This window comes from Cydia fagiglandana, chromosome 5, assembly GCF_963556715.1.
Source record: "Cydia fagiglandana chromosome 5, ilCydFagi1.1, whole genome shotgun sequence".
NCBI lineage: Eukaryota > Metazoa > Arthropoda > Insecta > Lepidoptera > Tortricidae > Cydia > Cydia fagiglandana.
Genome location: NC_085936.1, coordinates 1,654,427 through 1,668,406, shown reverse-complemented (window position 1 = coordinate 1,668,406; position 13,980 = coordinate 1,654,427). Strand labels below are relative to the sequence as shown.

At 36.4% G+C, this 13,980-nt stretch overlaps 2 protein-coding genes across 3 annotated transcripts in view; one reads left to right on the top strand and one right to left on the bottom strand.

The window, feature by feature from the left end:
* LOC134664298 (uncharacterized) overlaps window positions 1-13,980 on the top strand; it is a 184,378-nt gene that overhangs the window by 122,284 nt on the left and 48,114 nt on the right. The window lies entirely within an intron of this gene.
* Window positions 1-13,980, bottom strand: part of LOC134664283 (moesin/ezrin/radixin homolog 1) — a 67,065-nt gene that overhangs the window by 28,905 nt on the left and 24,180 nt on the right. For both annotated transcript variants that reach the window (XM_063520843.1, XM_063520842.1), the window contains one exon: window positions 12,110-12,289. In XM_063520843.1, coding sequence (XP_063376913.1) covers window positions 12,110-12,289 — 180 coding nt within the window. The remainder of the gene's footprint in view (window positions 1-12,109; window positions 12,290-13,980) is intronic.

Below are 13,980 nucleotides of genomic sequence, written 5' to 3'. Positions count from 1 at the left end.
TACTTTTTAGGGTCCCGTACCCAAAAGGGTAAAAACGGGACCTCATTACTAAGGCCATGTTGCACCAACCACATTTGACAGACTGATTAACATCAAACAGTAGTGAAGTATAAAATTTCTCATACAAATTTTAGCGAATGCTTTAACGGGGACAGACGGTTTGGTGCAACCGACCCTTAAGACTCCACTGTCCGTCTGTCTGTCTGTCTGTCACCAGACTGTATCTCATGGACCGTGATAGCTAGACAGTTGAAAATTTTTGAAAAGAGATGATGTATTTCTGTTGCCGCTATAACAACAAATACTAAAAACAGAATATAATAAATATTTAAGTTGGATACAACAAACGTGATTTTTTGCCGTTTCTGCGTAATGATACGGAACCATTCGGGCGCGAGTCGACTCGCATTTGGCCGGTTTTGTTTTTAAATCATGCTCAAAAATTATACCATAATATTTTTTATGCGTGGTCTGCTTAAAAATGTTTTTTAAGTTTGACTTCAGTCCTTTAGGAAATAAAAACCTTCTGGCTCGATGTCTGACATCGGCTTTAAATCAAATCCGTCCTAAATTCCGACTTAACGCGTAAAGATTACGTCTATTTGGTGTCGTTTCAAACACATGTAGTTAAAGTATTGATTTGCTTTTCTTCGAAGCAAACTAAAGTTATTTGCTATTTTGGGTCGTTCAAATATCACAGACTAGGCAAATAGTGGTTCTATGGTCACCACACCATCGCATTATGGTAATAACTTTCTCGGTCGCTCTTTTGTTTTTGGCGAGATGTGAACTCAAGTGAAATCGTAATAAAAAGCTAAACGAATGCCAAATTAGATTTGAAATTGCGTTTGCTGGGTCACTTCTGGATAAGATTATCTTACCGGGACAAGGACGTATTCGAAGAAAGACCTATGCTCAGCAGTGGGAGATAAGACGATGAGGGAAACACTACTGAAATGTTTAAAAAATATGATGATGATGATCCTTCCTGCCGATTTCGGCAATGGCGACCACTTCGACTCCTAGTTTGCTCGGCGCTCGTGCGCCCGAAGATGGCTGACGTAGCCGATCTTCGAGGTGAACCCCCGCGCACATTGAGATGATGTACGAAAGTTGATTGTGATCTGATTTTCATAAATTGTGTAAATACATTACGTATTCTATAATCTGATGTGTATTTATGTACAGTGATTTGGTTTCGACTGTAATGCTGTATATATTATGTTTTCAAATAAATAAATAAAATTGAGGGCACTTTAGGACACCAGCATTAAAATATATACCTATGCAATTGAAAGTAATGAGTTAAAACAGCAAAATGAGTATAGAAAATACAGTTACTTAAGCTGTTATTGAAATGATAGATTGTAAACATACGTAAACAGTAGTTGAAGCCATTGAGTGCTTTAAACTAGGTCGGTAATAGCCATTAGCTGCCGGATAATTATGTCTTTGGCCGACTGATTCCAAAAATAAAGTAAAAATGGAAACTGGATCGCAGTGTCATTAATTTTTGGGTTAATGATCTACAAGTTAAGTGCGAGTGTTGTGAGAATTAGAACGGGAAAACCAATTGAGGTACAATCGTTATCTTGCAGCAACTCTAGCACAGCGTTCATTTACTTTGTTTGATTCATTTTTTACTTCTTAATGGGCTGTTCTTGCTTGATAAGCTACAGATAAATCATTGAAATACAATTCAAGACCATTAATTTACCGTTTTATTCCGAAAGATCTGATAATTTCAGTTTTCATTTTCTCTTCTCCTCTTTCTTGTTACTGATTAGTGATTTTACTAAGGAGGGCCGACCGGGAAAAACGAAATTTAGACTATCTATTTTCGCGGTCGACCCTCAGGACCGGACTTAGTGTCGATATTTAATCTACAGTCGCATTCCATAACGCGTTAGAGATAATAGAGATAACCATGCATAGTGTACGTGACGCAACGACGCGTCAGCGACAGGTATCGGGGCCAGGCTCAGACGGATTATTGCTATCAGTACTTTGACTTCAGTGGCTATGAAATTTGAAATTTGGCTTAAGCTTAGATGGTTGAAGGTTGAATTTACCTTCAATAGAAGTATTGAAATACAATATTTTCTCACACCAAAGAGATCACTCAAAGTGGAAGCAGCTTTTACTAAATGCTTTAGAATACAACAGAGCATATTACATTACATAATAATAATTCACCCTAACGATTCGGTTACCAGGGAACGCTGATGCGATAATATTTAGTCAATATAGAATACTTGAAAATGAAACTACAATTGTACACCGAAAAAAAAAAAGGAAATGAGTAATATAGAAGCAAAATCAGAAACATTTACTTGTAGATGCTGATGATTTGGCTTCTTTATGATACAACTGCATCATTAGATGTACTCTTCCTTTTTACTTCTTCCTTACTGACTACTTTGTAATTCCAACGCCAGTATATCGTCCAATAAAATACTGTTCATACACCGACCGTTCGTAATTATCGCGACAAAAACCTACATTCCAGCCGCGAATGAGATCGAGCCCGCGCGCAAAAACCGCGCGGCCGACTTATGACACTGGTGTGTGAAATCCTAAGGTGAACTGATTGCTGTACTATTGATAAATAACAAAGACTTAGGTTCAATCATAGCTGGCATACATTGGAATAAGATTTAATTTCGCCTGGCTGTTTGAAAGAATTTTCAATATAGATACTGTTATGAATGCTGATAGATGTTGTCTGAACCTAATTTCATTAGATTGTCAGAATTTACACAAAAAATGCGAGAGGCACTGCAGCTACGGTCATCATAATCGATGAAAATGTTTATCCTAGTGATTCAGAGTATAATTAATATGACGCTACAGATAGCAAAATTACCACGAAATATGACGCAAACTCAATTATCATTTCAGTTGACGTCACAGACAAGGTAAATTGAAAAAATCCGGAAGATAAAATGGCATTTCCTAAGTTTTCTCCTAGACCGGTACCAATATCCTCGATGGAAAGGAGGAAAGTCGTTTAGTACCGGACTAAGCCGCGAATGGGCAAAACGACACTACTTGAAACCGTTGAAGGAATAGAATGGTACCATTACGCAATATATGAGCTGTTTATAACTAAGACTAAGTTATTAATACAAAATAAGAGGGCATTTACACGGACGTTGTAGAGAGTAAATGAGATGTAATGTAAATGACTCTTCACTTGCCTGAAGTATTATAACTTATAAGACTGAGTAAAACGATATAGATAGAGATGAAGAATAAGAAGCCATTGACATTAGAGCCACAGATAATTCGAGCAAAACCTATAATGATGATCTCACCACCATGTGGGCCAGACATGACAATTCGTTAAAATAAACACTACCGTACTTGGAATTTGCATGAAAAACTTAACTTGGTAGGTACAATGAGGCAAATGTGAGTCAGAAGGAATAGCGGGTAATATTTATTTCAAGAGGATGATGTTAGAGGGGCTATTAAAACAGGCATGTGTGTATATTTAATATATCAATGGAATTAAATACCATGTAACCATTAACTGTATATACTACATTATCATAATAATAAGAACATTATTATAGACTAATGAAACAAATGCAAATAAAAGCAATGACTAATAAATGTGGGTGTATAGATATACATACCATAAATAATGTTGTTTATTCAGATGAATAAACAACATTATTTATGAGATTATGAAGTCAGTGAAGACATCGCCAATAAATACGCATCTAAATAGATGCGTGTGCTATGTGTTAATAAGTTGTTTAATTAATATATTGAGCAGATAACGGAATTTGAACAATTAATCGATAAACTTAACAGAAATGTTTATGAAACATATTTTTATTTACATGCGTGTACAACGGCTATCCATTAATCGACATAAAAGCGCCATTAAAACCTATTTAAGGAGCATCAAGCTATATCTGTATTTAAGATCGCGTAAAACATGTACTGAATACGACTATAAACATAATAGAACACTCAGATTTTAAAAAATATGATGCAAATCTAATATCGTCATCTGTCTGTCCAGCTCGCACTCATGTGTTGTGAACGGCAGGCACTGAGATTGATATCACGTTAGTATCACACTTTAAAGCCTATCAGACACGCCTCGCGCCTATAACGCATTCGACCGTGACATTTTACGTCCATTGAGGAGATGTAGCCGACTGGATAAACAGAAACGAAATTACAAATATGCGAATCATGCTTGAGATTTATTACGAAATGCCTTTGGCATTCCCTACAGGTGCAATGATGAAAGAAATGATCTTTGTTTGCATAACGTTTAAAATGCTTGCTGTTCAATTACTTATATTGTATTGCAATCTGAGGTAGTTAAAAATACATGAATTTTTGGGGTCCATCCGTACCTCGAAAGGAAAAAATGGAACCCATATAGAATCAATCTTGCACTTGTCTGTATCTGTATGTTGTGGTCTGTCATAGCCTTTTACTCCGAAGCTACTGGTCAAGTGTATCTCGGAAAGAGAAAAAAAAAACATTATTAAAAAATGTAAAATGTATCGAATGTGTTGTTACGCGCGATGTGCATTAGGTAGTTGCTATGAACTATTCAAATTTACATAAAACTCCGGTTTTTCTACAAGGGTTCGCCTTTTTAGAACTTCTAAATATCAAGCAAAATGGCAGACATTTTAATGACGTGATCACCGAGGAATTGTTCATCTTCTCACGATCAATCAGGATTAGGTCTTGAAAAAACAACAAATAAGGAAATATTAATAATATTACGAACAAAATTATAGCTTAATTGGCTGTATTTTCAAAGTGTGTTCAAGATTTTGTACTCAAGGTCGTCGGCAAGTAAGAAACTAGATGATAATTTATTCAAATTTGTCTTACGCGTTAAGATCACCTTGCTAGGTTCAAAGTGACAACACCGAACGAGCATGAAGGTGAAACATCAATTTGATTGACTGCCTATTACATATAACTAATTAACTACAAGTCTTGAACATTTTTGAATTATTCAGAAAGCATCAGAATATTTCTTGCATTGACAAAGATGACCATAACGATTCTTCAAAATACTGTTTAGATCATTCTTTACAACTCGTTTTGTTGAAACGTTCTGTAAGAAGTAATACATTTTTAATACCGCGAATATATGTACGTCCAATAAGGCGTTGTCTCTTTTTGGCACTAAGACATTAGAAATGAAAACTTTATAGGAATGGAGTTCAAATTGAAAATATTGTTGGCAATTTATAGATCACAATAATATCGCAGTTATTGCGGTCTCTTTTCTCAAAGTGTTCATTCTTGGCAAAGTAGTAGTTATGTTAATAAAGAGCCTGATTGCCACGCAACGAGTCGGTAATTAAGATGCCATAATTCCCGCGATGCCATAAACAGCGTTTTAGTCACGGCGGAAATAGCTCTGAGTCAGCACTATACTTACTATAGCGTACTTGGAATATTTACTTTCACTCGGATTTGTCTATGGAATCATACTTGGCATTTGAAGCGAACAAATTAATGCATTAACTTTAAAGGTAGGTAACAGAAATTCTACTAAAAAAACCGGGCAAGTGCGAGTCGGACTCGCGCACGAAGGGTTCCGTACCATAATGAAAAAAAAAAACAAAAAAAAGCAAAAAAAAATGGTCACCCATCCAAGTACTGACCCCGCCCGACGTTGCTTAACTTCGGTCAAAAATCACGTTTGTTGTATGGGAGCCCCATTTAAATCTTTATTTTATTCTGATTTTAGTATTTGTTGTTATAGCGGCAACAGAAATACATCATCTGTGAAAATTTCAACTGTCTAGCTATCACGGTTCGTGATATACAGCCTGGTGACAGACGGACGGACGGACGGACGGACGGACGGACGGACGGACAGCGAAGTCTTAGTAATAGGGTCCCGTTTTACCCTTTGGGTACGGAACCCTAAAAAGTCATATCGATTCATTGTTGGTTGATACAATCGTGAATCTATGACCTATAGTATGAAATAGGCAAATGCAAGTAACTAACATTATAAACAAGTGAGTACCTAAGTCTAGGACGTTGATAAAGCGATGACGTGATTGAAATTATTTGATGCATTTTTGCTTTATGCGTAATATAGTGACTGTTTATTGTTATTTTATATAGCTTTGAGTTTAAACCTTTTTTATTACTTCCTGAAATATTGTTTGTATTTTTACATCAGGTTAAGTAATTCCTGGTTTAATCGACAAGATTTTTACATGCAGCTACACAAGATAATTATTGACCAGGTAAAGCAATGCAGATTTATAATTATGAATGAAGTAAGTAAAGTTGCAAGTAAGAGGCTAATCATAGCCTAGACAGAGATAGCAATCGAATATTGTTCTACGGTAAACTCCGTACTTGTCGTGTAAGCGTTACTGTAAGTGCTCATGCGAGGCCGCATGACGCTGCTAAATGTCAGCATGGTAACGTCGGATCGTTACATACGTAGAATTATCATGTAGTGGAAGATTATGCAATTGATGTACTTGGTTACCTGCTCGGTGAAGATAAAAAATATTCACGAGACAGTTCAGGCGCAGGTGGTATAATTGAAGAACATTAAATTTAAGTCAACTTTTGAGAGACAATTTACGCTGTCGGTCAACAACAGGCCATCATTCAAATTATCATGGTCTGGACTGGACGAGGTATTATGTAACTGAAGTACTTGTCGCCGGTGTTCAATCAGCAGCAGAAGTTGCTCAGCAGGCCAGGTGTTCAAATTGATCTTGACGCAACTTAATTGTTAAGAGAATAAGAGCGTGTCAAGGTAATTTTGAACACCTCGGCCGCTTAGCAACTTCTGCTGCTTTGTACCTAACTCGGACGATAAAAGAGAAACTGATGCTCCGCGAGAGATGCTGACAAGTAAGTGGTTGCGTCAAATATTAAAGTGATATTAAGAATCGTCACGGAAGAAAGAATGAGCGCGCCGATTAACTATAAATTAAACTTTATACACAGTTTTTTTTTCATTTGTGTGAATTAAAGTAAATTAACAAGGATCTCTTGTTAATTTACTTTAATTAAATTCATACAATGATGGCAAGTTAGAATATTATAAGGTACAAGGTAGGCTATTTGTATTATGGATAATTGGATATTATGATACTGTTAAGGCCAAGGCAATACTGCAAGACACCCGATGTGAATTATAATGAATTTGATAAAACAATTAAATTCCTGAGCAATAATATGATTATGATTAATACTATGGTACTAACGTTATAACCAAAAGATAAGAAAGTTAAAGTTATCGACACAAAATACTAGAGGACTACTTATAGAGAACAGTAGTAAATCATATTATCGGTGTACTATCCTACTATCGCATCGATCACGCTAATCGCTTTATAATCACATTCCGTAGTGTGAGACGAGCGAATGGCGATGTGATTTGCATTTACAATAGAAAAACCTGTTCCGAGAAAATTGTCTAATGGTGGAGGCTCTTCGAATACTCAACAGTTGTAGATTGTATATTGTTCGATATTATTGACGTCAAAGGAAGTAGATGTCACGAGAGACGCGAGAGTAAAAAAATACGATACCTGTATTCGAAATCGCTAATTTCTGTCATTGAGAATTACCAAAGCTTTGACATTGATATTGAGGACAAAATTGTAAAAACGCTTTTAAAAGTTAATATAAAATACGATCAAGATAGAATAAAGTAAAATACAGTTATCATGCGATTATTATGATTACATAGATTAATAAATTACGTAAACTAATTATATTGAGGACGAAATTATAACAAACGCTTAAAGAGTTAACATAAGATTTGATGAAGATAAAAAAGGGTAAAATGCAGTTGTCATGCAATTATAACCACATAGATTAATAAATTACTTTACTAATGATAATAACTAACACGCTGGCCATGTCCGTGAAAAATACAACAAAAATGAAGTGAAAGACGTTTTTATTCCTGTAACGTTATTCGAAGAAATGATATAACGCTACGTCTTACGTAGGCGAACAACGCGCGAACGCGGCGCGGCGCGGCGCGGCGAAAGCGGCCGCCGCCGCGCCGCGCCGCGCCGCGCCGCCTGACATTCGCGTGCAAATCGCGCCGCACCGCGTTCGCAACGAGATCGCTTACGTAGGACACTTCTATGGGCATCAAAGGATTGATTTCGCCGCGCCGCGCCGCGCCGCGTTCGCGCGTTGTTCGCCTACGTAAGACGTAGCGTAAGAAACTGAATTGCACTGTTTATTCTACGCAATGCTAGCTTTCAAACAACGGAGGAAATGTCCACGTGTTGAGCGTAAACACGCTTGTCGTTTCACAACCGGTGTTAGTAAATAAACGCATTTGTGATCCCTTTCAATTGCTGCTACATGAGAATTAGCAGCGATTAATAGCTTGTAATTGATGCTAACTGGCGGATTTCATCCCGATGCGTAAAAAAGAAAGTGTGTTGCTTGATCATGTTTAAATTAAAATGTAAAGTCAACATTTTAATTTTGTTTGCATTATCGACTACTATTTATTTTAAGCGCAAAATTATATCTTTGAAATAAATGACGTCGTGTTACCGAGCACTTTTAAATTATCACGTCTAACAACCCATATTCTGCCTTTTTTATTATCAACAATGGAAATAGAGACAGCATCATCTGTCGTCAAGTGTCTTACTTATTGTTCGCGTGCTCAGTTTCTAAAATGTGCAGTTTACTGACGGCCTTGGGACAAAAACACGACCATCTTAGATTTACGACCGAGATTGCTAAAGTAAACAATGAGTGAATCAGATACTCTATTACTTTCCGGGTGAAGAAGATTGTTAATTTAAGATTTTAGTTGGCGATAAAACAATACATCTAAGAAATAGTCTATAAAGAATCAAGATAAGCAACAACTTTTATGATTGTGACAATGAAAACAAACTATGCTTTGTTATAAATGTTACTAGCTATTTTCTCTTTCGCCAATGTTGCAAAAAGGAATAAGATGTTTACATTATAGTCTGACAAACCAAATTGTCGTCATAATTGAAAAATGTAGGTGCGATGGTCGATCTCCAACACTTAACTCAGAATTGCGCCTTTTTCTACTAACAAATTCGTTTGCTAGACTATAAAATCAATATCAATGTGTAAATGAATAAATTTCACAATTAAATATGCTTAACTACGTGCGAGGAATCTTATCTCAGACATGTAAACTAACGTGTGATACTGATAAAGGAACACTCCTAAATCCGGTTTCGAAACCGTGAAGACTTTTGGACCGAAGTCTAGAGTGCCTTGAATAAGGAACGTAAACTGGAATTATCATGTTTTGGAAGGTAAGAAGCATCAAACCGGTAAGCTTCAAGAATTCAGGTCGCCAATTCAATGTCTTAACCTGGCTGAAGAAAAAGGAAGGCTAAATTTTGTACGTATGTCTACTTCTCTGGCACACTCTACATTAAATTTTAAATTACTTATGCAATACTACACTAATACTTATGCAATCAATCATCCAAACTCAAGCATTTCTTGTTACCACGTTTTAACGTCGAACCGTCGAAGCTAACAAGCTGTTGAAATGGTTTATCCATCTTTGTCATTATGGCATTTGTGTTTGTTAGAAAGAGAAAAAATTTAAGGTTTTCTGTTTTATTAAGGGGGCCAAAATGTAACATCTCGAGTAAAGCTTTTAAAAGCGGCTTAACCTCATAGACGTCAGTGGCATACCAGAGCAGAACAGGTTTGTGGAAAAAGAAATTCGTCAGCACCTGCACCGAAACTGGCTGTCCTCAATCCCATTGATAAGTACTTACGAATGGCACAAACATGCGCGGGAGACACGTCGGCATTGCTCAATGGGTCAATGTCAGTTCGGAGGAAAACCATTTCATTTTTTGGTATTGGGATATTTTGTGTTGGGCTGTTGGTCAATTTATTTGTAATATGTGAAACTTTATCTTACTGTAATACCTTTAAATGCATTTATATTTTCTTTATAAATTGAAATTACAAGGAAGTTCCTTCTTTATTGCAAAATACACGGCAAAAGGTAGCACAAGTTATAAATATTATAATAGGTAATATAATAACTGATTTGATCGACTACCAATGTAACGATTTAAAAGGAAAACCACATCAAGAACGATCGATTCTCCGCTCTTGTATGACTCAGGGAGTAGAATGATTTATACTGGCGCATCAACCAAAGTGCATCCGTCATTAGGATGACTTAAAGGTAAACAGATTAATGACTTCCGTTCCGATTATGCATATTTAATTATTTCAGTTCTTGGCTTATTTATCGTCATTTCATTGCTCATTCTAAAATTAGCATATCGCTTTCGGATTAAGATATTTCCAAAATACCAGACCATTACCAATATTTGTTGACTGAACTTAAAAATTATAATAAGTGATATTTAAAACAGAAGCACCAACTATGAAGCACCAACACTTTATACACCTACTATGAATTGTAGGTACAATTCGCATACACTTGAATAATTTTACAGTGGGCGAAACGATTTAAATACGCCTCTACTTTGGCTACTTTCTAAATAATAAGTATTGGAACAACTTGTTAAAGAGCGATTCTTGATATGGACTTCTAATGGAAAAATGTAAAAAGTAAATTGCGATGCAGTATATTGACGAGTTGAATATATAAAACGGTTGATGTTGCAAGGGTGTCCATCACCCCGAGGTCTCAAAACCATTAATAACAGTTGCTTTCACAAATTGGCAAATTTATAGCGTGCAGATCAAAGTGAGAGTGGAACGTATACATTTGGTACTGAAAGACGAAGCGACAGACGAACAAAGAGTAATAATCTTTAAGGTGGGGTAATAAGAAGTATTGTGGCTTGTTGTGGTATAAAAGGAATTGCTCGTAAATCAAGCGAGCACACTCAGCTCATAAACGAGCAAATTGGTGCAAAACAAACTTGAACTTCGTCGAGGTCCGCTTGAAATATACTGTACGGTTGGCTACTCGCACTAATGTGTTGCTGTTTTTGCGCGGCGCTGTTGAATCGGTGGTATACTATCGGGATTGGACGAGCGTATACGTTCTCGTAAAAGTGAATAGTATCTTAGATAGTTGTATGTTTTCGAATACGGTACTAATTAACAATCCATTATGATAATCTGGTATGGCGTACTAAGCTAGGACGGAATGGAAAAAAAGATTTGGCAATATACTGTACTGATGTTTATTATTGAGTATCACCTTGAATCTTGGATCTTTCTTACACAAAAATGATATATTATTCGCTCGTAGTGAGAATAATAAATAATAATCTTTTAGTAATTCATTTAAGTTTAACTCAAGAGACGCGATTAACTGGGATATTTTATCGAGAAGAGTTTATAACGCTTATATAAATTACTAAATGCCTTAGTCAAAGAGACCGACTATGCAGAAAATTAATGATTCGTTACCAATACGGTAACGATAAATTTAATAAATATCATGACTAATCATGAGCATATTTTCTACACTCCTATCCGATAACAATTCTTCTAATCGGCGTGCGTATTGATTTCTAAGAATTAATTAGGATAATAAAATAGTGTTTACAACACACGATTTAACAAAATTATCGACATTCATCATTACACCATGCAATGCTTTCTTACATTTCTTAATTACATAAACTTATTTAAATCTGAAAAGAAAAGTATAAAAAGCATATTCTTCCATACATAGGCTAGATCGTGAAAGCAATCAGAAATATATTAGAAACATTACAAAGTACATCTTAAAACGTAAACACGAAATGTAAATAGCCTAGAAACTATGCTAACCGCCGACGTATAAGCTCTTAATTGCTGACTAAGGAAAAAGTCGAGGAATATTTGCAGTTTTGCATAATTTTTGCACTAAATATTTAGCCAGTAGGTCTAGCACAAGTACATGTAATATTTTGATACGTGACAAAAAACATTTATCTCTTGATGTTTGCAATTTTAAATAAATAATCGTCATGTAACAATGAACAACTCTTTAAGCAATATTTAGGCACCTATATCTAACTATATACATGTATCATGCATGACCTGGTTACGTTGTTACTTGTGCTATTCCATCCTAGCTACCATAAACTTCAATAGATTCGTGGACATTGATTTGTGAACTAACCTTCTTATACAGCTTGATCCAGGTCAGATCTCCCTTGGAGTCGGTATACTGCAGGCCGAAGAACCAGACCTCGCGGAGGCCGATGGTCTTGACCACCTGGTCGAAAAGCTGCTTGCCGGTCGTCGTCTGCTGGATCGCGAACTCCAGCTCCGCGTCCATCGTCGTCACGCGGACGTTCATCTGCAATAATATTGTCGTTAGCATCATCATACTAATCAGTATTATCATTGTTATTCTACTTGGAACAGAAAAGGGCTTTAAGAGGGCTAAGGGTCTCCCCAAATATATCGACGCGCATTCGGCAAAAGCCGATAGGAAAAAGCTTTATGTCCACGCAATAAGAGCGAAGAAGCCGACGACGCGTCGGCCGGCGCCGGCCGATGCGAGCCGAGCCGAACGACGACTTTTTCGCTCTTATTGCGCGGACATAAAGCTTTTTCCTATCGGCTTTTGCCGAATGCGCGTCGATATATTTGGGGAGACCCTAAGTCGTAGATTTATGTCAGGGGATTGAAGTCAGCACGGAGCAAGTAATTTCTCAATAGTTTCATTTGAAGAAGATTTGACAGGCCGATGATTGTGCTTGATTTAGTATAAGTAGGAAGTTAGAATTGTTTAGTTACTGAAGGTATGATTTAATTATATTTACGAACCGCATGAATTGTCGTTTACAAATTGTACAGACATTAATTGTAATGTTGAACATTATTTTAAAAAGCGTTGCTTTTACCAGCATCTATTGGAATTGAAGTAATAACTATTCGAAATCCATTGAAGAAAAATGTTGTACGATTTAATTACTCGTCCCACTTCGAAGATATCGAGAGTGCCGACATACACGGTCAAGACTAGAAAACGACGATAAAATTAGTAGGTCCATGGAAAGTGTTAGCTACGTGACTGGACTTGTGAGATCTTTGACCTTTTTGAGATGAGCTGAGAACAAACTTACAGAAACGACGAAGACGACATTGGCTATTTTTGTCAAAATAATAGCCATTTTCAACACAGTGCCAGCCCTATTCGGCACCATTCCAGGACATACATTTACGAAAAAGCGCAGACTAATTAAATGTGGATTTTATAATTAAAAGTGAAAGGAAAATGTATGAGTGAATTTATGATTGGCATGTTTCCTATTTTTCAGCATCTGGTACCAAACATGTGTTTATTTAAAGGGAATAATATCCTGTAACGATACAAGACTATAAAATTAAGGAACTGATAAATAAGTTTTCTTCGAGCAGGCCTAAAAGACCTAGAATTACCTAGGAAAACATTAACACACTTGATGTATATCAGGAAGTACCAACGTGAAATATGGACTGGCTATTTCTGTGTCTAAAGCGAAGTGTGAATGCGTTAGGCGCCGCGTTAGTGCAAATAAAGTGCATAAGATATTGACTGGTTACGTGGTGCGAGCGAAGGTTATATAATGCGAATGTTATGTTACATAAGACTGCATCAAAAATTTTATGCAAATTCATTGAAGCAAGGATTTGTGAGAATATCGAAGCAGTCTATAATATATGTAGCTTTATTACATTAGCAATCAGGTATAATAAATCACCTTGTCCATTGACTGCTCCTAATAGCCTTTACAGACACCCGTAACATGGCTAATAATTTACAGTAAGAACTGACCTCAGTGTCATCACATAAGGCTGTAATGTAAGGCCAGGAACATTACCTTTTAAACCTCGGAACATAAACAGCTAAATTGATTCGGACGACTGTAGAGGCCACTTTGATGACTAGAAACCGCTAGTTGTAAAACTTATCGCAACAAATGAAGCATAAAAGAGATAGGGGCACTGAAACAGCTAACAAGAGTATGTATTTAAAACGAGAAAAGTCATAAAGATGTTATA